Source organism: Vicugna pacos, chromosome 9, assembly GCF_048564905.1.
Source record: "Vicugna pacos chromosome 9, VicPac4, whole genome shotgun sequence".
Classification (NCBI taxonomy): Eukaryota; Metazoa; Chordata; class Mammalia; order Artiodactyla; family Camelidae; genus Vicugna; species Vicugna pacos.
The window spans coordinates 9,709,531-9,732,289 of NC_132995.1; the positions used below are offsets into that span (position 1 = coordinate 9,709,531).

Here is a 22,759-nt window from a genome sequence, read left to right on the forward strand (position 1 = left end):
GACTGAAAGATATGATTACAGATCCTAAAAGGATAGTAAGATAATTCAATATAAATAAGGACAATTAAAAGGATACTGTAAACAGTGTCGTGCCACATGTGACAACTTGGGTGAAAGGACAAATTCCTTAAAAGAGCACAAACTTCCAAAACTCATTCAAGGAAAAATAAATAGCCAGAGTATTTCTGTACCCATTCTGAATTCAAGTTTTAAAAATTTCTAAAACAACAACAACAACAACACCAGGCCTAGAGTGCTTACATCTACCAATCATTAGAAGAAAAAAAAAACAATTCTACAAAAGCATTTTGAGAGAACAGAATAAAACACTTCTCAACTCATTTTATGAGGCCAGCATTACCTTGTTACCAAAATAAGAAAAAGACATTACATAAAGAAAGACTATAGGCCAATATCCCTCATGAACACAGATGCAAAATCCCTCAACAAATATTAAGTAGAATACAATATTTGAAAATAATAATACATCATGATCAAGTGGGTTTATCCGAGGAATGCAATGTTGTTCCCATATTTGAAAATTAATGTAATTTACTATAGTAATAGTCTAAAGAAGAAAAACTATATAACCATTTAACAGACGCAGAAAAAAACTCGAGAAAATTTAACATACATTCATGATGAAAATTTTTCAGCAAACCAGGGATAAAAGGACTCTCCTTAACGGCATAAAAGGCATTTACAAGAGCCTACAGTTAATATAACACTTAAAAGACTAAATGTTTTCCCCTAGGATGAGGAAAAAGGCAAAGATGTCTGCTTTCAATATTCCCATTCAATAGCTTTCTGGAGGGTCCAGACATTACTATAAGGGAAAAACAAACAACAAAAACACACTGGAAAAAAAGAAATAATTGTCTCCGTTTGCAGACACTCTATTATATAAAGAAGCTACAAAGAACAAAAATTTCAGAAAATACTTAAATATAGATCTAACAAAACACAGGCAACAACTGTGTACTGAAACTCAAAACATCACTGATGAAATAAAAGACCTAAACAGAGATCTACACCATGTCCATGGATTGGAAGACTTAAATTAAGATACCAAATCGTCTAACACACTTCCCATCAAAATCTCAGCAAATTTTTTTAGAAATCAAGATGAGACCTCCTACACTGTTGGTGGGAATGTAAACTGTGCAGCTGCTATGGAGGACAATATGGAGGTTCCTTAAATAACTAAAAATAGACTTACCATATGACCCAGCAATCCCACTCTTGAGCATATATCCAGAGAAAACTATAATTTGCAAACACACACCCCCCCAACAATGTTCACAGCTGCACTATTTACAACAGCCAAGACATGGAAAATATCTAAATGTCCATCAACAGATGACTGGATAAATGTATATACACATACATATGGAGAGAGAGAGAGAATGAATAGAATACTACTCAGCCATAAGAAAGAATAAAATAATGCCATTTGCAGCAGCATGGATGGACTTACAGATCGTCATTCTAAGTGAAGCCAGAAAGAGAAAGAATACCTATGATATCACTCATATGTGGAATCAAAAAAGGACACCATGAACTCATCTACAAAACAGAAACAGACTCCCAGACATAGTAAACAATCTTATGGTTACTGGGGAAAGGAGGTGGGAAGAGATAAATTTGGGAGTTTGAGATTTACAAATGTTAGCCACTATATAAAAATAGATTTAAAAAAGTTTCTTCTGTATAGCAATTATCTTGTAATAACCTTTAATGGAAAAAATGAAAATGAATGTATGTATGTATAAGCAGGACTGGGACGTTGTGCTGTACACCAGAAATTGACTGTAGTTCAATTGAAAAAATAAAGTTAATGCCATAAGGATGGGAAAAGTTTTAGTTGGGGGATTGAGGGGAGCTATGCCATTCAACAATCATTTCTGGCATCAGCTGTCCAATACTCCATTTTCTCTTCCTGTGAAGTCCTAGCTGGTATATGTGGATAATATTGGGAGCCACATTTCTGATTCTTGAAGAATGAATTTGCAGTTTGGGGGAGGCTAGGAAGAACACTGATGTTGAATGAGGAATTACTGGTGGTGAAAGTATGAACTCATGATTCGTTCTTTTGACATTTGTACCTCCCTCTCTACCCACCTGTCTATCTGCCTGCCTATCATCTCTCTGCCCACAGGAGTGAAAATGAGCACATCTATTACTCAGATCTTTCTAAACACCAGTCCCCACCATAAGGAACCAGGGCTCTCAAAGAAAGAGCAAACCCCCTGGCTGGGGCAGTGGGGTACAAGATGCATACGGAATACTGTATTGTATCAAGAGAGTGAGAGACATGCTCAAACTTACAAAAAGTGAATAACGGACAGATGTCCGCTAACAAATGTTGAGGGAATGAGGAAGGCAGAAACATCACCCATTTGTAACCATCAGTAATAATCTATTTAGGCTAGGTTTTGCAATGGATGCTTAAACTAGAATAGGAATATTCGTAAAAACAAGCCATTTGCGGAACCAGAAAATTATCTCCTCACAAATGATTAATTACAAAGGCAAAAATGGTAACTCTACAGTGGAAGCCCCAGTTCATGCCTACCTTAATCAAGTTAACCATGTCAACCTCACTTACAAGGGGACAAACATATCATGTTTCCTTAACGTGATACGCCAAGGACATATCACTTATGGAATCCTTGTACCCAAAAACGTACAGTTTAAATCTAGTAAGGAGAAAACCTTAGAAAAATCCAAGTTAAGTGACATTCAAAAATACCAAGGTCTATCACTTACATGTGGAATCTAAAAAAATGACACAAATGAACTTATTTACAAAAGAGAAACAGACTCAGACAGAAAACAAGCTATGGTTACTGGGGGGAAGGGGAGGGGTGGAGGGGTAAGTTGGGAGTTAGGGATTTGCAGATAGTAACTTAAACAGATAAACAAGGGTCTCCTGTATAGCACAGGGAACTACATTCAATACCTTGTATTGGCCTATGAGAAAGAATATGAAAAAGTGTATGCATAACCGAAACACTATGCTGTACACCAGAAATTAACATGTTATAAACTGACTATACTTCAATTAAAAAAAAGAACAAGAAAAAAAATTTTTTAATCAAGGTCATTAAAGACAAAGAATGAGTTCTAATCCAGATTAAAGGAGTCTAAGTGAAATATATAATCATTAACTGGATTCTAGACCAGGAAAATGTGTGATAAATATATTATCAGGACAACTGATAAAATTTCAGTAAGGTCTGTAGGTTAGATAATGTTGTGTATCAAAATTCAATTTTCCTGATGTAGCTATGTTAAGTAAATATCCTTGTTCTAAGATACACACACTTAAGTATTTGGATGCAAAGGGTAAGCGGTCTGGAACATACTCGTGGTTAAAGAAAAATATGTCAGTATGTATGTGCATGTATACACATTCATACACAAAAAGAGAACGACTCAAACATGTTAACTGGTGAATCTGAGTAAAGGGTATATGAGAGATTTTATATAATTTTTACAACTTTTGGGAAGTTTTAAATTTTTTCAAGACAAGAAAGTTAAAAAGAGGTAAAAAATATATATGAAGCAAACTCTCATCATTTAGAAATAACTAGAAATTAACACCTACATATGCTTTTTTTATTTTTAAATGAGACCACACGAAAATCCCATGTTTTGTGTTTTTCCAGGTGAATGTGTCCTGGGCATCTTCCAACATACGTAATGCAAATTTACCTTCTCTCATTTGATGTCCATAGAGAGATCCACTGGGTCAATAAATCACAAAATACTTTGGCAATCCAACAGATTATTTCTATGTTTGCTGTTATAAACAATGATGCAATGAATATCCCTTCATATACATCTACAGTAGACAGATACTTACTTCTGAGGATCAAAGATTCATCTCTGGGGATCTATTCTTTAATTTTAATCCAATCTACCATATGGAATGAAGCGATCATATTATGACTTCTTGGCTACTGGAAATTTTATCAGTAATTTTATTCATTTTTCATAGTTTTACAGCTTTAGTAAAAATAACAGTCACTGTAAGTAAGTATAAAATGGAAGCTGAAGGAAAAATAATCCCCTTAATTCCCCAAAAACCTAGCTAGTATACAGCAAATAGCCTTATCACACATTGTTTTCAGGCATATATTCACTTTGAAAGATGATTTATATCAAGTGGATCTTACCAGGAGGGTTACAACTTAATTCTTCTCTGTTACAATGTATGGGTCTATGTCATTTTAATGGATTTGTTAGAAAGATTCCATCTGAAGAAATCCCTTTCCACCCTCAATACTTTATTGTAGAGTTTATCACCAGCATGGAATCACCAAAAGCTTGAAGACATGCATCCTGACCGAAGTCAATAACATGTTTCTGATTTTTAAAGATTCTTGCCAGTATGGACTTTCTGATGGTACGTGAGGCGGGAACGGTGACTGAAGTCCTTACCACAGACGTCACACCTGTATGGTTTTTCTCCAGTGTGGACTCTCTGATGGGCCTGAAGACGTGAACTCTGATTAAAGCCCTTACCACACACCTCACATTTAAATAGTTTCTCCCGAGTGTGAACACTCAGATGGACTCGAAGATTTGAGGGGAGACTGAAGGCCTTCCCACACTCCCCACACTTATGGGGTTTCTCTCCCGTGTGGACCCTCTGGTGATGGCGAAGATTCAAACTCCTGCCGAAGCCTTTCCCACACTCTTCACATTTGTACGGTTTTTCGCCAGTGTGGCCTCTCTGATGGTATATAAACTGGGAACTGTATCTAAAACCCTTTCCACAGACATCACATTTGTACGGCTTTTCCCCAGTGTGGACTCTCTGGTGGGACTGCAAACCAGAGGACTGACTGAAGCCCTTCCCACACACCTCACATTTGTAGGGTTTCTCTCCAGTGTGGACTCTCTGATGGACCCGAAAATCTATGGCCTGACTGAAGCCCTTATCACACTCCTTACATCTGTAGGGTTTCTCTCCTGAGTGGACTCTCTGATGTGCGTGAAGATTTGACCTCCAGCTGAAGCCCTTCCCGCACTCCTCGCATTTATATGGTTTTTCTCCGGTGTGGATCACTTGGTGCAGTTTGAGATTTGAACTGTAACTGAAGTCCTTACCACACACATCACATTTGTATGGCTTCTCTCCGGTGTGGACTCTCTGATGGGTCTGAAGCTTTGACGACTGGCTGAAGCCCTTCCCACACGTTTCGCATTTGAATCGTTTCTCCCCAGTGTGGACGTTCTGATGGACCTGAAGATTGGAAGCCTGACTGAAGCCCTTCCCGCACTCCTTACATTTGTAGGGCTTCTCTCCCGTGTGGACTCTCAAATGGATGTGAAGATCGGTATTCCGGGTGAAGCCTTTCCCACACACCTCACATTTGTAGGGTTTCTCTCCGGTGTGGACCCTCCGGTGGCATATTAAAGGGGAATTGTGACTGAAGCCCTTGCCACAGACATCACATTTGTAAGGTTTCTCCCCAGTATGGACCCGCCGATGGATGTGATAATGTGCGGCCTGAGTGAAACCCTTCCCACACTCTCCACATTTATAGGGTTTCTCACCCCTGTGGACCCTCTGATGAACGCGAAGATTAACGCTCCAGCCGAAGCCCTTCCCACACTCTTCACATTTGTATGGTTTTTCTTCTGTGTGGACTCTCTGATGGCACTGAAAATTTGAACTCTGACTGAAGCATTTACCACACTCTGCACATTTGTAAGGCTTCTCTCCCGTGTGCGTTCTGTAGTGGACGGTAAGCCCTGTGCTGCTACTGAACCCTTTGCCACAACTGCCACACCGATAGGACTTCTCTCCCATATGATGAGACTGATGAGGATAAAAAGACGTCTTACTGAAACAGTCACCTGATTCATGACATTCATCGACTTTCTCTCCTCGGGGAATCCTCAGACATGTCTGAAGGTGTGAGCTCTGACGGGGCCATCGCTCTCCTGTGTGAACATTCTGGCGAGCTGGCAGCACAGAGTGATGACTGAAGCCTTTCCCACACTCTCTGCATGGAAGGAGCCTCTCTCCTAAGGGGCAGTGCCGAGTGAAGCTGTCACCAAGGCTCCTGCCACATCCGTTATGTTTGGAGGGTTTCTGGTCCATGTCAGTCTCAGCGGGCTCACTGAGTGGTGGTTTCCTCATGAAGCCTTCACACACACGCAGGTCATTTTTCCTGTTGATGTGCTCAGCTCTACTCTGATTCTGTGCCTCGCTCAGGTAGGTGTTCACACGAGAATCCTGTGTTCTCGACACCAAAAACTCTTGATTTTCAAGGCAAATGGAGTTATCTCCTTTACGATTCATTACATGGTTCCCATTTTCAGAAACCTGAACAGAATCGCCCTGTAGAAATGGGGAACTCTTCCAGTAAAGACCCCTGGTTAAATCACTTGCAACCTGTTTCCAGATTTGCCAGCAGGATGGCTCTTCCCATGAAATGTATTTTAATGCAACTTTTCGCAGATTCTCCATCTCATTTTGATTCCTGTTGCCTATGAGAAAAGGCAATATTCAGAGACCAGGACAAGTAAATGCTTTGTTCAGAAGTATCAGGATTTCACACTTAGGCCAGGAGATAAGGCCTTAATAGGCCAGGGGAAGGGACATGTCTGTATAACACCATTTATCGTTTTGTTATGTTTTTCTGTACAAGTGGAAGCAAAGAATGAAGTCAACAGACTCTTCTGTACATGTGACCCACTGAGAACTGTAAGTCTAACAGTTTAATACCTGGGCTCTAAGGCTGAAACCAAGACAACCCACATTCCAGCCTACAGCAACATCAATGAAAAGCCTACTCACTTTCTCCTTAGCAGGCTTAGGACAAGTGGGCTTCTACCCAGTTAGGTCCCAAAAGCTCAGGCTATGGGCCTACGAAGGTATTTTAGGTCCTCGTAGATAGGATATTCCCAGAGAAAACTTGGGAAGTGGTTGGAATAATTATATGCATTGTTCTAAACCTGGTAGTAATTTAGGTCTCTGTTGAAAGAAGTGGAAAAGGGAAAAACTCATCTTCTGTGGCTAAGAAAGCACTTGGGCAAAGGAAAGAAACAGGGCACCGTCCAGATTCTCAAAGGCAGCCCTGAAGTGGGAGAGAGGGAAGAGTCATCTTCCGCTGGGAAAGCTTCCTCCCAGAGGGCTGCAAAGCTGGCCCTTCCTCTCACTCCCTACAGGTCTCTCTACGCACATGTCAGTCAAGGGGGGGGGGGGGCGTCCTCCTCACCCAGCAGAAAGTCATTCCTCCCCAGCTGCGCACACCTTCACCTTCCCCTCTGCCTTACTCTGCTTTACTTTTCCCTGCAGCACTTATTCTCTGCTTCCCTCCAGCCTTCCTCATTTGTGCTCGTCTTTTTAGACCCATCAGAATGGAAAAGACACGAGGAAGACATGCCCTTTGTCTTCTTCATTGCTTTAGCCCCGATGTGACAGAATTTTTTTAACTTGCTGGCATGTATGAGTGAACTGTGAAACCCACTCCCGACCTTGTGACACATGAAAAGAAAAATTAAAAGAATACAAACATGAAGTGTGCATTACAAGTGGAAAGGGTACCACTATAGGAGATGCTTGTTTCAGCTGTAGACACACACACAAATATGCCCATACATTGTATTTATGTTGGGGTGAGATGTAAAGTATTCCTTATTGAGGGGCATAGTTAAAAATGCATGGAAGCCACTGGCTTAAAGTATGGATGGGGGTACCAAGTCCTTAATGTTTCATTTGCTTAAACGGAAAGTTACATTCAAATACACACTGAAACAGTCTCAACAGGTACGTGCAGGTTTCTGGGTGAGGCAGGCGAATCCAATGCCCTCAGGATGCCCATGCCCTATTCCCTGGAACCTGTGACTACGTCAATGTACAATTAACATATTTATTGTGCAGTTAACTGTGTGATTAACATATTAATTGTACAGCTAATTATACAATTAACATATTAATTGTCCAGTTAATTAACTGTAAGTTAACATGCAAAAGAGACTTCAGATTTGAGGATCTTGAGATGAGGTTACCCTGGATTCTCTGGATGGGCCCAAACTGATCACAAGGGTCCTTACAAGAGGCAGAAGGGAGGGAACTCTCCCAGACCTCACCCTATGCATCTTCCTTTTGCCAGTTCCAATTTGTACTGTTTGCTATAATGAAATGATTAACTCTAAGCAGAGCACTTCCCTGACTTCTGTCAGCCATTCTAGCCAACTATCATCAGAACCCACAAATCTATAGCCAGCTGGGTCAGAAGGGAACCCCAGCTGGCGCCTGAAGTCTTGGAGGGCAGTCTTGTGGAGGACTGTGCCCTTAATCTGTAAAGTTGGGGTGAATCTTGGAGGTTTGGGATCAGAACGCTCTGCAACATGTAACAGGCTTCTTGTGTCACCTGTGACATCAACTAGTTAATACCACTAGGATGCAAGTTACACTGGAGAACTTATTTAGAAATTCTGTAATTTTCTTTCCTACCCAGGACTCTTCATCTCCACATATGCCAGTGCCTTTTGACTTCTGGAAATATCCAATCGGGATCTACGCAAAGCTACCGTGTATGTTACATGACTGCTTAGGTCCTGGGTGCTGAGGTACCAGTGGGACACCAGCCGCACAGATGAGGCAGTTTTCACATAAGCAGCTGACTTGAAATTGCTACCTGAGAACCGATGAATTGTAATGCCTGGCATATTGGTGTTGGTAACTTTTGTAAATTTTTTGTTGAAATATAGTTGATTTACAATATTGTATTAATTTCTGGTATACAGCACAGTGATTCAGGTATACATGTAAATATGTTCTTTTTCATCACAGGTTACTGCAAGCCACTGAACATAGTTCTCTGTGCTACCCAGTAGGACTTTGATGCTCTATTCCGTGGTATTGATAATTTTTGATAATGTAGTTATACGTTCTGATAACTGTAAACAGCTTTTATCTTCTATGGTTAGTAAGTGTGAATCTTTACTTATTTGAAGATGTCTAAAAGATCATAATTACGTTACAAGTTCACTGGAAGACAAAGTTCTGAAATTATCCATTTAATCACACTCGTGTGCTCTAAGCCCAGGAGCCATCGCTAGAGGTAACAGAGACATGAGATCCTCTTGTCTCTGTGATCTGCAGGGTTTCGGGTTTCAAGAATTCTTACATAAACAAGCCCTTCAATTTGCGCTCAGGCGACCTACAAAGAGTATTTTAGGTAGCATTTGAACATGGAGCATGGTTGCAAAATCTAGAAACACACTGATGTTGAGGAGGTCAAAAAAAACCTTTCAGAAAGGGCAGCAGAAAAAGCTACCAGAGTTATTCAAAGAGAGACTTGGTCTACCACACCAAACTGAAACGTGACAATACGTAGAATCACGATTCCTGAGGTTCAGTTTGCCTATGAAGATGAGCCTCGGTAAAGTGAAGCAAGTGTCTCACATTCCTGAATACACCAAGTGCACATCTCATGTACACACACAAGAAGGGAGACGGACAGGAGCAGACGAATTGTATCCACCGCCTACTCACAGAATTCAGGGCCTAATCCATCACATTTGCAGAGAAGCATCTCTGCTTTGTTTTTCAGACAGGGAGAGTATATAAATTTACACTCCCTAGGAAGAGCTGATATTTTTAAATGGGTAGAACTGCAGAATATGCAAAGAGAAAAGAAAGACGTGGAGAAAAAGGAAAGGAGTAAAAAAGTGAGGTAAATACTATATGATATCAGTTATTTGTTGAATCTAATAAAAAGATACAAACGAACTGAGTTACAAAACAGAGACTCAAAGACATAGGAAATAAACTTATGGTTACTGGCGGGGCGAAGGGGAGGGTGGAGGGATAAACTGGTAGTTCGAGATTTGCAGATACACACACAATATACTAAATAGATAAATAATAAAGTCCTACTGTACAGCACAGGGAACTATATTCAATACCTTGCAATCGCCTATAATGAAAAACAATATGAAAAGGAATATATACATGTATGCATGACTGAATCATTACGCTGTACACCAGAAACTAACACATTATAAACCAACTATACTACAATAAAAAATAAATAAATGAATAAATAAATAAAGTGAAGTTAAAAAGTGAAGAACTGAGAGAAGGCAGGGCAACAGGGCACTGAAAGCCAAGGCAGAGCAGTGAGATGGCCGCTGGGGACCTGGATGAGGTGCTCGCCACGGAGAGGGCAGGCGGGGCTCACAGGTTAGGAGGAGCTGTCAGGAGAGTCCTCATTTCTGCTCAAAACAGGAGTAACTTTTAAAACAATTTATTCATCCCACAAGTATGTGTTAAGCACCTACTATGCAAACAGACCATCAGAGGCCTTTTTTCCCCCAGCATGTACTAGAAAACTTAAAATGTATTCACCAAGGCATACAGGAAAGTGACTTATTTCAAATAATACGATGAGTAACAGATTCTCCAAGTCCTGAATCTACATCCGAGAACCGCTGCCATCTCTCCAACCAATCTGGGTTCTCTCAATACATCCAACAAAGGCGCTAACTATTCAAGAAGGCTACTGTCTCCAAGTTATACTCATTCAGATCAGGAACAGAAACCTTGACAGCAAATCAAACTGCCCAAACTCCTACTTTCATGGGGAGACGGGTGATGAACAAGTGAACAAAAATAGGTTACCAGGGCATGAGGTGATCAGGGCTCAGAAGGCAGAGTGGAGAGAGGACAGAGAGTGGAGAGAGGACAATATTTCACCTGGGGCAGACGCAGACGGCCTGTCTGATGACATGAAATCTGAGCAAAGACCCAAGTGAGTAAGGGCGTGGCCAGGGACCTGCACACTGAGGCAGAGGGGAGAGCTAGTCCAAAGCCAGGAAACAGAGGCGAACACTGAGTGGCCAGGATGGCAGGAATGATCCCCACAAGGGTGAAAGGATGGGAGAGCCAAGAGGAACCTGGTGAGGAGGCCAGATCACGTAGGACTGTGAGTGAAACGGGGAGCCTTGGGAGGGTTGGGACAGAGGAACGGTGTTCTAAAGAACCACTCTGGCTACTAGAAGTGAAAGAAGAAGGAGGGCAAAGGCAGAAGCACGGAGACCAGCGTGGAGGCAGCTGTCAGAGTCCAGGGAAGAGACGACAGTGCCTGGACAAGGGTGATAACCACGTCGCGGGCGCGGTGAGACGCGGGTGGGCAGGTACCTGAAAGAACGGCAGCGCGGTTCTCACCGGAACACCCATTTCTTTGCGTTTCTCGTTCCGTCATCCAAAGCTCTTCTTCTGCCTCCAGCTGGGACACCATATCTGGTTTGAAGGGAAGATGTCCTTTGAAAAGACAGACACACATTTCAGATGAATACATGGCTCATACAGACTTCGGTCCAAGTTCTATAACCCTCAGGCCTCTCAAGTGATATTTTAAGAACTTTTTGATTATGAATTGCAATAAGAAATAAATTCAAGTTATGACCTAGTTCACGTTCAAATAAGAGATCAAATCAGATTTAGCCAGAATTACCTGCTTTCATCATAGTCCCCACACCCTCCCACCAAGTACTGCTAATGGTCAGTTTTGCTGCAACGTGAGGTCTTAAGAAGGAATGCTGATCCTTTCTATTCTTTTTCTATTTTATTCTATTTGATTCAACCAAAGAAAGTAACGCCAGTACAATGTACTCAGTGGACTCCATGACCCATGAAAGTATTTGCAAGACAAAGTAGAGAAACTAGGCTGCCCATTTACAGTTCATTTAAGCAGAGGCGCTACTGCTAGTCCGGACTGGCTGCTGCTCCGTGGTGGGGCTTGTCCCGGGCACTGCCGGAACGTCAACGGCATCACTAGCCACTAGATGCCAGTAGCACCCCACCCTCAGCTGTGACGATCCAAACTGTCTCCAGACGTTGTCAAGTGTTCCCAGGGAGGCAAAATCACCCCTGAACAGAACTCTGCCTGAGCAGAGAGGGACCAGAAAAATCTATGGATTAGAAAGATTTGTGTCTTCAAGGTCAGGGAGCCCTTTCAAAAAGTCCAAAGCTTTGAACAACTGAGGACCAGAGATCTCAAGGCGGCTGGGATTCAGTGCCCATCCTCACCCACGGAGACCAGGTTCCGGAAGTTCTCCAGCATCACATCCTGGTACAGCTCCCTCTGGGCAGAGTCCAACAGCCCCAGCTCCTCCTCCGTGAAGACCACAGCCACGTCCTTGAATGTCACTGCCTCCTGCAACATCAAATACAGGTAACTTCAATTGTACAACCCCACTGGAAGAAGGGCAGCACTGAGAAGGATAAAGATTTCCCCCAAAATTGTTACCAATTAGGAGGTCTCCATGCAGTTCTTAGTCCCAAAAACTGTCCCTCTCGGTGATAGTGATGTTCCCTCCCTGCCTCCCCCATCACTGTTTTATTTTTTTAATTTTAAAATTATTTTTCAGTGGGGTGGTAATTAGGTTTTTATTTATTTATCTTTAATGGAGGTAATGAGGATTGACCCCAGGACCTTGCCATCCTAGGCACACGCTCTACCACTGAACTATACCCTCCCCACTCCATCACTGTTTTTAATGTTGGCAAAGCTCCCAGGCCCTCAGCCACCCTCCAGGACAGGCACCTAGCTCCTCCTTTGTGTTTCTGAGGCACAAGCTGTATCCACTGCATGCACACCTGGTGAGGACACAGGCTGAGCTCAAATGTCAAGGTTTTAATGACAGGACTCTTGGCAAATTCCTTAACCTCTCTGTCTCCATTTCCTCTTCTATAACAGCGTCTAAACCACAAGGTGTTTGGAAGAGTTAGATGAGTGAGTACACGTAAAGCACTCAGACCGGTGCCTGGCACGTAACAAGCACTCACACATCTGAGCAAGTCACGTCATGATCATCTTTCACTCCATTCTGTGAACTGCACAGTATAGTATTCTTTAGAACCGGCGATTTAGCTTCACTCAATCCAAGTAAGGTATAATCAGTTACAGATTTTTATGTATCATCAATGCTGCAAAGATCCTTTTACAGAGACCTTAGCCAAGTGGTAGCAACTGCAAAGTCACAAAATATGCACTTTAAAAGTTTTGAAACCATAGTGGCATATCTCCCTCTCAAAAGGCTTTCCTGGGGGGGTAGGGTATAGCTCAGTGGTACAGCACATGCTTGGCATGCACGAGGTCCTGGGTTCAGTCCCCAGGGCCTCTGTTAAGGGGAAATATTTAAAAAGGCAGGGGGGGACTTTCCCAATTCATCTTGCATGTGAGAGCACAAATGTTCCTGAATCTCTAGACTGGCCAAACAAGACACACGTCCCTTTTTAAAGAAATCTTCAGCAATCTTAAGTGAAATAAAAAAACAGAGAGCTTTTATTAACGTTTGCACACATTTAGGTATTAATGATCAGTATTTTCCTCATGAATTTATTTTCCTTTTTTATGACACTCATTCACTTCTTTCACTCATATTCCAATTGGGTCTTACTTTATCTCACTAATTTTAATAAGAATTAGAGACAGTAAGCCTTTATCTAACGTTTGTAAGTATATCCCATTGACTCTAATAATGCAAATATGCAACTGTGAACGCATGTGAAAAAAGAATATAGGAAAGCAAAAAGAGCTAGTTTGTGAGCAGGGCTGTACTGTGAATTATTTTTGCCGACTTCAGATTTCTCTAATTATTTTCAAAGATTGCTTTGTGAAATAATAAAGACGATAAAAACAAACATACACATGCGCGCGCACACAGTCTGGCAGACAACAGGCTCTCCAGATCTGCTGTGTTCCATTCGCCTTTCTAAGGCAGAGAAAAAAGACGTGCCTCATCTCTGAGAAGCAAAGTCCCACGTTAGGGGATGGAAAGCCATGCCTCACTCACCTGAAACTCGATCACTTCCTCCCGTTCCCTCTGTGGAAGGGCAGAGTCCTGAGAAGGCATAACTGGGGAAGGACAAAGAAGCCATGAGACACAGGCCAGGGCTGCCACTAGCCATGTGCATCCCTGCAGAAGTTATACAAGAGCACCCTACCTCCAGCACAGGCAGCCACGCACAGCTTGGTGAGCGGAGCCTGGGGGACACGGCAGCCACTGACAGGTCTGTCAGCCAGTGGCCACCAGACAGTCAACAACTCGCACAGCCAAACGCGGTATCCCTGACATAAAGATTTCAGATCCTGGGGATAGTAGGAAATGAGAGGCATGTAACAACATGTGGGGCTAAAAAAAAAAGCAGGCCCTAGGCATGGGTTTCAATCCTGGAAATGATACTTCCCACCCGGGGAACATCAGGGGTATTCCAAAAACCTCTCTGTGCCTCACTTGGTCACCTGCACAATGACGAGAAGATAAGAATTGTTAAGTCATATCCACCTCACAGGGCTGTTTCAAGGAGTGAATGAGCAGATGGAAAGTTCAAAAAACGAGGAGTCCCTTTCTCTTGCAGCTGCAAAAAAGCAGATGAGATACTTGGCGTCACTGTATCTGCAGATGCCTTTTTAATGACAACAACAAAAAAGACCTGAAAGGCATCTGGACTTCATATGTGACTGCTCTCCTATGAAAGTCATCTTTATTTTCTGAAAGCCCTGATTCTCCCCCACCCTTTTTTTTTTTTTTAAAAAACAGGAAGGATACTTGATTCACAATGTTGTATTAGTTTCTGGTGCACAGTACAGTGATTCAGTTATACATATTTATACGTATGTTTCTTTCAGATTCTTTTCCATTGTATATTATTACAAGATATTGAATGTAGTTCCCTGTACTAGACAGTAGGACCATGTTGTTTATCTATTTTACATCTAGTAGTTTGTATCTGCAAATTGCAAACTCCTAATTTAGCCTTCCCCACCTCCTTTCCCCTTTGGTAACCGTAAGTTTGTTTTCTACGTCTGTGAGTCTGTTTTTGTTTGGTAAGTTCATTTGTTCATTTTTAAGATTCCACATATAAGTGACATGATACGATATTTGTCTGACTTCACTTAGTGTGACAATCTCCATGTCCATCCATGTTGCTGCACACGGCATTATTTCACCCGTTTTTATGGTGAGTAGTATTCTACTATATATACATACACCACAGCTTCTTTATCCAGTTATCTGTCCATGGAAACAAGCTGTTTCCATTTCTTGGCTATTGTAAATAGTGCTGCTGTGAACATTGGGGTGCATCACCTTTTTGAATTTTAGAGTTTTCTCTGGCTATATGCCCAGGAGTGGGATTGCTGGATCCTATGGAAACTCGATTTTTAGTTTTTTAAGGAATCTCCATACTGTTTTCCAGAGTTGAAAGCCCCGATTGTGACTTAAAATTTCTCCCTACTTAATAATTTACTGCTGAGCTAATAACATTATATTCACGCTATTATTAATTTTCTAAAACAAATCACTGCAGGTCAATTTATTTCACTGAAACCAGAAAAGGCTTATTGGTAGAAAGCTTTTATTCTATCTGTGTGGAGATAAAGAAAAACACAGAGAAAAGAAAAAGAGACAAAAAAAAAAAATCAGGAAACATGGAAGAGAGACTGAGAGGCTCCAACACGTGTCCAATAGGAGTGTAAGAAGGAGAGAACAAAAGCAATGGCAGAGAGGTCTCATTTCAGGAGACAAGTGCTGAGTTCATATATCGAGATTCTGATCAGTAGAAATAAAAATAAGTGTATTCCCAAAGAAATCAGAGTGAAAATCAGGAAGGCAAAGGATAAATAAATAACTAAAAATAGTGACAAAAATCCTTAAAGCTCCCAGAGAGACTATAATTTACCACATAGAAATGATCATTGCATTGACAGAAACAAGGAAGCAAAATGGAGAGCTAAAATAACTGAGTAGTGGGAAAATGAAGAAAAAAAATTGTGAACCTGATTTCTACACTCAACTAAATGATTATGTACGTAGGAGAGGAACAAAGGCATCTTAGCTGAAAAAAAATGAAGAAAATTTATGACTAAATGAACCCTGAAAGAAGCAATGGCAAGAAAACACGTAAATATGTTGGTAACATCCTTGTTAAAAGAAAAAAGGGAAAAAACCCAAGACCACAATGACAACTTTTGAGGGGAGTTACAATAAAAACTAAACCTAGTAGACCTACGACCTAATCTACAGTCAAAAAAAAAAAGGGTTTGGGGAGCCATCAACTTTCAAATATATTTTCAGTCTCTATATTTTTCAGAATGAGAATACACGCTGATTAAAATTAGTATTTGTTGAGACATACATCATTTTCAAACGTTAAAAAAATAATGCAAGACCACATCATTTCCAACTCAGTTGAGAGTAAAAAAAAAAGGGGGGGGGAGTAAACTGAACTGAAGACAGCAAAAAATAAAAGGAAGAAAAGGAGAGCATGATAGATTTAAAAATAAATGTATATGTTAAAATATTTTTTAAAAATTTTAAAACAAGCAAATAAAATATATTTATATATTTTAAAAATTTATGTATTTAGTTGGGAGTTCAAGATTTGCAGATACTAACTAATATATATAAAACATAAACAAGTTTATACTGCGTAGGACAGAGAACTATATTCAACATCTTGTAGTAACTTAAAGAGAATATGAAAACGAATATATGTATGTTTACATACGACTGAAACATTGTGCTGTACACTAGAAGTTGACACATTATTGTAAACTGACTATATTTCAATAAAAATACAGAAAACACTAAAAAATAAATAAAAATAAAAACTTATGTATTTATTTAAAAATATATCTGTGTGGTGGAAATACACACGTACATATTAACAAGCAGAGTAAACATTCTCAGGTTTATTCAACAAATAATTAAACATTGTCCTAGCAGTAATTTACTGACTGAAGGAAACCTGATTAACTGAAAATAGATGATGGAGCAAGAAGGAACCTTCAGGAAGGAGTATGTACCTGAGGCTAGGCTGTGAGAAGCCAAGAAGTCCCTCCTTCTTCCCCTCTGCGAATTCAGGAGTGGAAAGAGAAGGATGCGGTGGGACAGCCAGGCTGTATCTGTCTCCCGGATAAACTTCAGCGAACATTTCCAGGCACTGACGCGGGGTGACTCGATGCTTCCTAAAAAAGGGATCAGTAAAAGTTCGGAAGGAGCTCAGTCTCCTGACGGATGACAGGCGGGCCGCGGCATTGCTCCTCGCTCTCCCCTTCACTGGGGCGTCCAACAGAAACTGCGCTGGTGAGAAAACTAACAGGATCTACAACAGCAAGAGCCAACCCGTTAGGTGCCACCAGCGTTCTACGCTGTTGACGCTTGTGGTCCCGTTTACGTCTCATCTCACCCCTACCTAGTAGTTACTGTCTCTCTCGCTATCTTATAGGAGAAAAGCAGGGCACAGATAATAAACAACTCGCCATATATTGTACCGATAGAAGTAGCAGCGCTGCTTGGTAAGTGGGGGAGGAGAGCTGAGGGAATCCACACTTCTGCCCTCGGCCTCTCAGCCTCCGCCGGTGGCCGCGATTCACCATCCTAAGACAGCCGGCTAGGTAGCGACTAGTCCCACGCTCAGGCCGAAAAGGCTCAGAGGGGTCGTAGGGACTCAGGGCTAACTCACCTCCCGGACCGAAAAGATGGTGGCAGTCTCGCTTCCCAAGGGCGGAAGTGCCACTGACTACACTGAGCTCCGGAACTACACTTCCCAGAAGCGCCAGGCAAAAGTGCCTCAGCCTTTTGTTTCCGGATAGAACTCGGGGAACACACTTCTCAGAACAGCAAGAGGAGTGAGGGACACGCCCGCGCCTTCGGAGCTTCAAAACAACCCCAATCTCTCGGAAGTTCTTGGCCAACAACTTCACGAATCCCCTTTATGGTTTCCCGCCGGCCTGAAGCAGTTCTCTGACGCCAGTAGAATTTAGCTTTTTCTCATTGACAAACAAAACATAATAGCATATATTTGAAAAGTCATAATCTTAAAAGGACTGTAAGAAACAGATCATTGTAATAGAATTTTACCTATTCTACAAGAAAAAAGAAAAATTGAGAGCCTTTAAAATGAAGTTTTAGACACTTTTTAGATATAAAAAAGAACGAAAAACCCCCCTCTCCCCAATGGGGACAGATTATATTGTAAATTTCCACTACTGTTAACAGAAGAGTCAAATAATTCAGAACTTGGCTGCTAAGGACAGCTAGACATAGGGTGAAAAGGCAAGCTTCAGCATGGACCTATGTGATCAATTTCTCAATACAATCAGGGCGGTTGTAATCATTCCTCAGGGAGTTTCTGAATTTGAAAGATGAACACGTTATTGTTAAGTGTTTATACAACAGTCACAATAAAGACTTGTTATTTGCTCAAATGTACTGATGGAAGAAATTTTCACATATTGATGTATGGAGAAGTCATTCTAGCTTGTATATAATTTAACTTTAAACTTGATGCTAACGGGAACAGCCTGTTTCGTGGCTTGTTAGGATCGATAAAGTTTATATGATTTCCCTTTATGGTTTCCGAAATCCATTTCAGGAATTCTGAATAAAATCTAACTGGGCTGCAGGTCCCTGTTTCAGGATGTTGGGCAGCCTCACCAGCCACAAACGCTGAAGAGCGTCTCTTTGCTGGGTGCTAACCACACTTTAAAGACTGTGACATTCTTGCTGCAACAAAGTAGCACAAAGCCTAAGGGAGAAACAGATCAGAGACCAAGATCTAGAAGACTGTTTCAAGTCAAACTCCAATTTAAGAAACCAAATTCATAATTATTCCTCTTCAAATTTCAACATTTCTATGTCCCTTAGCTTTCTTACATATGTAACTACCATCCTCCTGGTTGCCAAGAATGAAAACCGTGAAGTTAACAAAGAGCCTTCCCTTTGCTCTCCGTTTTTAATCATTTTATGTTAGTGGATTTTGAATAGTGACTCCATGACTGGGGTTTGTTTTTAATTTGAATGATTCCATCTCCTCCTCCCCTTAATATCCCCCAAAAGTATTTTGTGTGACAAAGGGAATGGATACAAAAAGACAAGCAAAACACTGACAAGGGTTGCAGATGACTGATGGAGGGGGGCAGGTTTCATTACACTATTTTCTGTTTGTGTATGTTTGGGCTGTTTCTTAATAAAATTTAAAGAAGAAATATCATGCGTAGTACAGCTCCAACACAAAATGCATTAAAAATGTAAACAGTGGTTACTTTCAAACCCCAAGACTATGGGTAATTTGGATTCTTTCCTTCTTATATTTCTGTATTTCATAATCTCTGCATAATGAGCATACATTCCTTCTATAATGAAGATATAAACTACAAAGCCCCAAACCACCTTCCAAACCTGATAGAAAAAGATTTCCTTAAACCATTTACACGACTATTTCCTATGATTAAAAAAAAATAGAGATTAAAAACACAGACTTGAGGTTCCAACTCTTTGGGTTCAAATGGTAGTTCTGCCTCTTACTAGCTGTTAAGTCTTGGGCACATAAGATAAACTCACTAAGAGTAAATGAAAAACATAAAAAAGAATTTTCTTTGTCCAAAGGGTCCATTTTCCCTGTCCTTTTTCTTACAGTATTTCCATAAGAATCCAAGTGCTTTCAGATCCTTTCCCTAACCTTTTTGATATGCATGTAAGTTTTGTTAAAGGTTAAGTAAGCTTCTTACCAAGTTTACAATCCAAGAATGTTTTGCAAAGTCCTGAGGTTTGTCCCGTTTGAATATAAACATCTGAGAAAATAACAATCCAGTGTCCCTATCACTGTGGGAGTTTGACGAAGGTGCCTTTCTCTGAGCTGTAAATGTGCTGTTAGAGGAAATAAGATAAATTTTATTATTCCTTTGGATGAAGTCAATTAACAAAGATCCGACTCCCAAGTAAATTTAAGATGAATTTATCAAAGAACTTGCAGCAAATGGGACAGTCACGACCTCTTATTGGAAGACAAGATACCATTAATGTTGAGAATGTATGTATCGAGTGGTTAAAAATAGAATAGTAGAAAAAGCTTGTAATTGCTTGACTATATAAATAGGGTTAAATTCCCTTCTTTGTAATATCTTTCTGCAAATAATCTACAATACTGTACTCTAGAAATGCTTACTCAGTAATAAGATTGCTTTCTTTTTTCTACATTGGGTACATAGGACTTTGCGTTGGTAGTATGCTTTATCCCCCCAACACAACCTCCATTTCTTTATCTGTTTAAAACAAAACAAAACAAAACAGAGCCTAATGGCGTTACCTAACTCATAAGGCTGTTGCAGTCACTTAATGAATTAATTCGTATAAAATGATAAGGGGTTACTACTATTAATGACATTAGATGAGGATAATGATGCCAAGAGAGATTAAGTAACTCGCATGTTATTCCGCTAGGAAGACGCAAAGCAGGCTCGTAGGCGAGGGAATCCGGTTGAAGAGCCAGGAGGCCCGCAAATCAGGCGACAGGTGACCAAGGCAGCCCCCCAAGCCGGGGCCTCACAGACTGCTCCAAACCGGAGGTTCACCGGAGGGGAACGCAAACTTTCCCCAACACCGTGCTCTGCAGCCGGCCGCAGCTTCTCTTACTCTCCCCGAGGACGAAGGCCCGGGCCTCGCTGATTCTCCGCCCAGGGTTGGGAAGTCCCAGGTGTGGAGAAGCCCGGATGATGGAAGACTCATCCACCCAAAGTGAGGCTACTAGGGGGAGCCCGGAGACCACTTCCCAGAATTCCCTACCCACGACGTCCAGGAGCGGAAGTGCTCAGGGTCGCACGGACACGAGACTACACTTCCCAGAATGCCTGAGAGGAAACGACGGCCACGGCCCCGCCCCCTGAAGCGGAAAGACGCCCAAGTACCTTGAGCTTCTACCGACTGATTACTACGGTGCCTGCGCGGGGCCCGGCCAAGTTGTGCTGTTGTGAGCTGCTAGTGTCTTCCTGGGTGACTCCTACCCATTCTGTTGTTGAAAGTTAAGCAGCACTTTCGCCACGTTCAAGGGGCTTGGGATGAGGTCTGAATGGGGAAGAGAGGAGTCTGCGGTAAAATCCAAAAGAGCTGCCTTATAGGAAGACGGATAAAAGGAAATGAATTCTCTTTGATAGAGACTGAAACCAAACTCCAAATTACCGCCGCACTTGAAATTGCATTAGAGTGAACCTTGTTTGTTAGTATCTTCAAAGACCTAACAGAAACAAAGGAAAATCCTCTCTAGGGAAGAGAGCATCATCCTAGGTTTCCAATTATTTCTATAATCTAAAAATATATTAACATTGGACAAAGTAGTCCTCGAAGAAAAATGCATTATAAGAAATACAAAGAAAAGACTTCGTTAAGTTTTAAACTATCAAGAATAACAGCTTCACATAATATAAAGCAAACTTTAAAAAGAAAAGTTGACAGAACCACAAGGAGAAAAACAAAATTCACAATTAGAAAGAGAATTCTTAATATATACTTGTAGAATTTTAAAAGTATATACTAAAATAGAAGAGAAGCTGAATATGAAAGTGAAAACATTTCTCAGGAACTTAGTAACAAAAAATGCAGTAAGTAGATGGAAGAAAATGATGAAGATAAGAGATTGATGAAACAGAAAACAAACAAAATAAGTGTATTTTTTTAAAAGGGCCAAAGACCATTCTGTGAATAAAACAATAAAATTGACAAAGTCCAGTAAGAGTGACCAAGAAACAAAGACAAAAATGACACTATTACCAATTCCCAAAATTAAAAATGAAACATCACTAAAGATATGAAGAGAGCATTATGAGGAATATTATGATAAATTTGAAAACTATGTAAAATGGTTATAAGTTCCTAGAAAAATCCCCCTTAAAACTGAAATAAACTTAAATAAAAATCACGCATAACACTTACTGATAAAATGTTGAAAATTTTAGGAGGGGAGGATATAGCTCAGTGGTGAGTGCATGTCTAGCATGCACGAGGTCCTGGGTTCAAGCCCCAGTACCTCCATTAAATAAATAGATGAATAAACCTAATTACCTCCTCCCCCCCAAAAGATTAAATAAATAAGTAATTTTTTAAATGTTGAAATTTTTACATAAGTCATAGCAATGCTTTCTTAGGTCAGTCTCCCAAGGCAAAAGAAATACAAGCAAAAATAACAAATGGGACCTAATCAAACTTACAAGCTTTTGCACAGCAAAGGAAACCATAAACAAAATGAAAAGCCTATAGAATGGAAGAAAATATTTACAAATGTTGTAACCAACAAGGGATTAATTTCCAAAATATACAAACAGCTCATACAGCTCAATATCAAAATAAACTAACAAACAACCCAGTCAAAAAATTGGCAGAAGACCTAAATAGACATTTCTCTAAAGAAGACATTTGGATGGTCAACAGGCACATGAAAAGATGCTCCACATCACTAATTATTAGAGAAATGCAAATCAAAACTACAAGGTGGTATCACCTCACACTGGTCAGAATGGTCATCATCAAAAATTCTACAAATAGTAAATGCTGGGTGTGGAGTGTGGAGAAAAGGGTGTGGAGAAAAGGGAACCCTCCTACACTGAAGGTGGGAACGTTCTGAAGGTGCAGGCACCATGGAGAACAGTACAGAGTTTCCTAAAAATAGTTACCATATGATCCAGTCCTGGGCATTTATCCAGAGAAAACTCTAGTTTGAAAAGATATATCCACCCTAATATTCACAGCAACACTATTTACAATAGCCAAGACATGGAAGCAACCTAAATGTCCATCAACAGATGACTGGATACAGAAGATGGATAAAGAAGATTCCACAATGGAATACCACTCAGCCATAAAAAAGAATAAAAGTGCTTGGTAAAATTTTAAAACACTCAAAATACATGTTGCAGCAACATGGAGGAACCGAGATTATCATACTAAG

The 22,759-nt window shown here is 40.7% G+C and overlaps 1 protein-coding gene across 4 annotated transcripts; it reads right to left on the reverse strand.

The window, feature by feature from the left end:
* Positions 1-3,970: 3,970 nt before the first annotated feature.
* Positions 3,971-20,692, reverse strand: ZNF227 (zinc finger protein 227). Of its 4 annotated transcripts, XM_072966906.1 has the most exons (9): positions 20,455-20,692; positions 19,551-19,689; positions 17,504-17,810; positions 16,845-17,006; positions 14,323-14,395; positions 13,831-13,892; positions 12,062-12,188; positions 11,171-11,293; positions 3,971-6,507 (listed from the first exon to the last, which is right to left on the reverse strand). In XM_072966906.1, exons 6-9 carry the CDS (start codon positions 13,888-13,890, stop codon positions 4,379-4,381), a joined length of 2,439 nt encoding a protein of 812 aa, XP_072823007.1. In that variant the 5' UTR covers positions 13,891-13,892; positions 14,323-14,395; positions 16,845-17,006; positions 17,504-17,810; positions 19,551-19,689; positions 20,455-20,692; the 3' UTR covers positions 3,971-4,378. The 4 variants fall into 4 exon arrangements, with proteins under 4 accessions (XP_072823007.1, XP_072823009.1, XP_072823008.1 ...); XM_072966908.1 differs by lacking the exon at positions 17,504-17,810; XM_072966907.1 differs by lacking the exons at positions 17,504-17,810; positions 19,551-19,689; positions 20,455-20,692 and adding an exon at positions 17,313-17,497.
* Between the last annotated feature and the right edge of the window lie 2,067 nt (positions 20,693-22,759).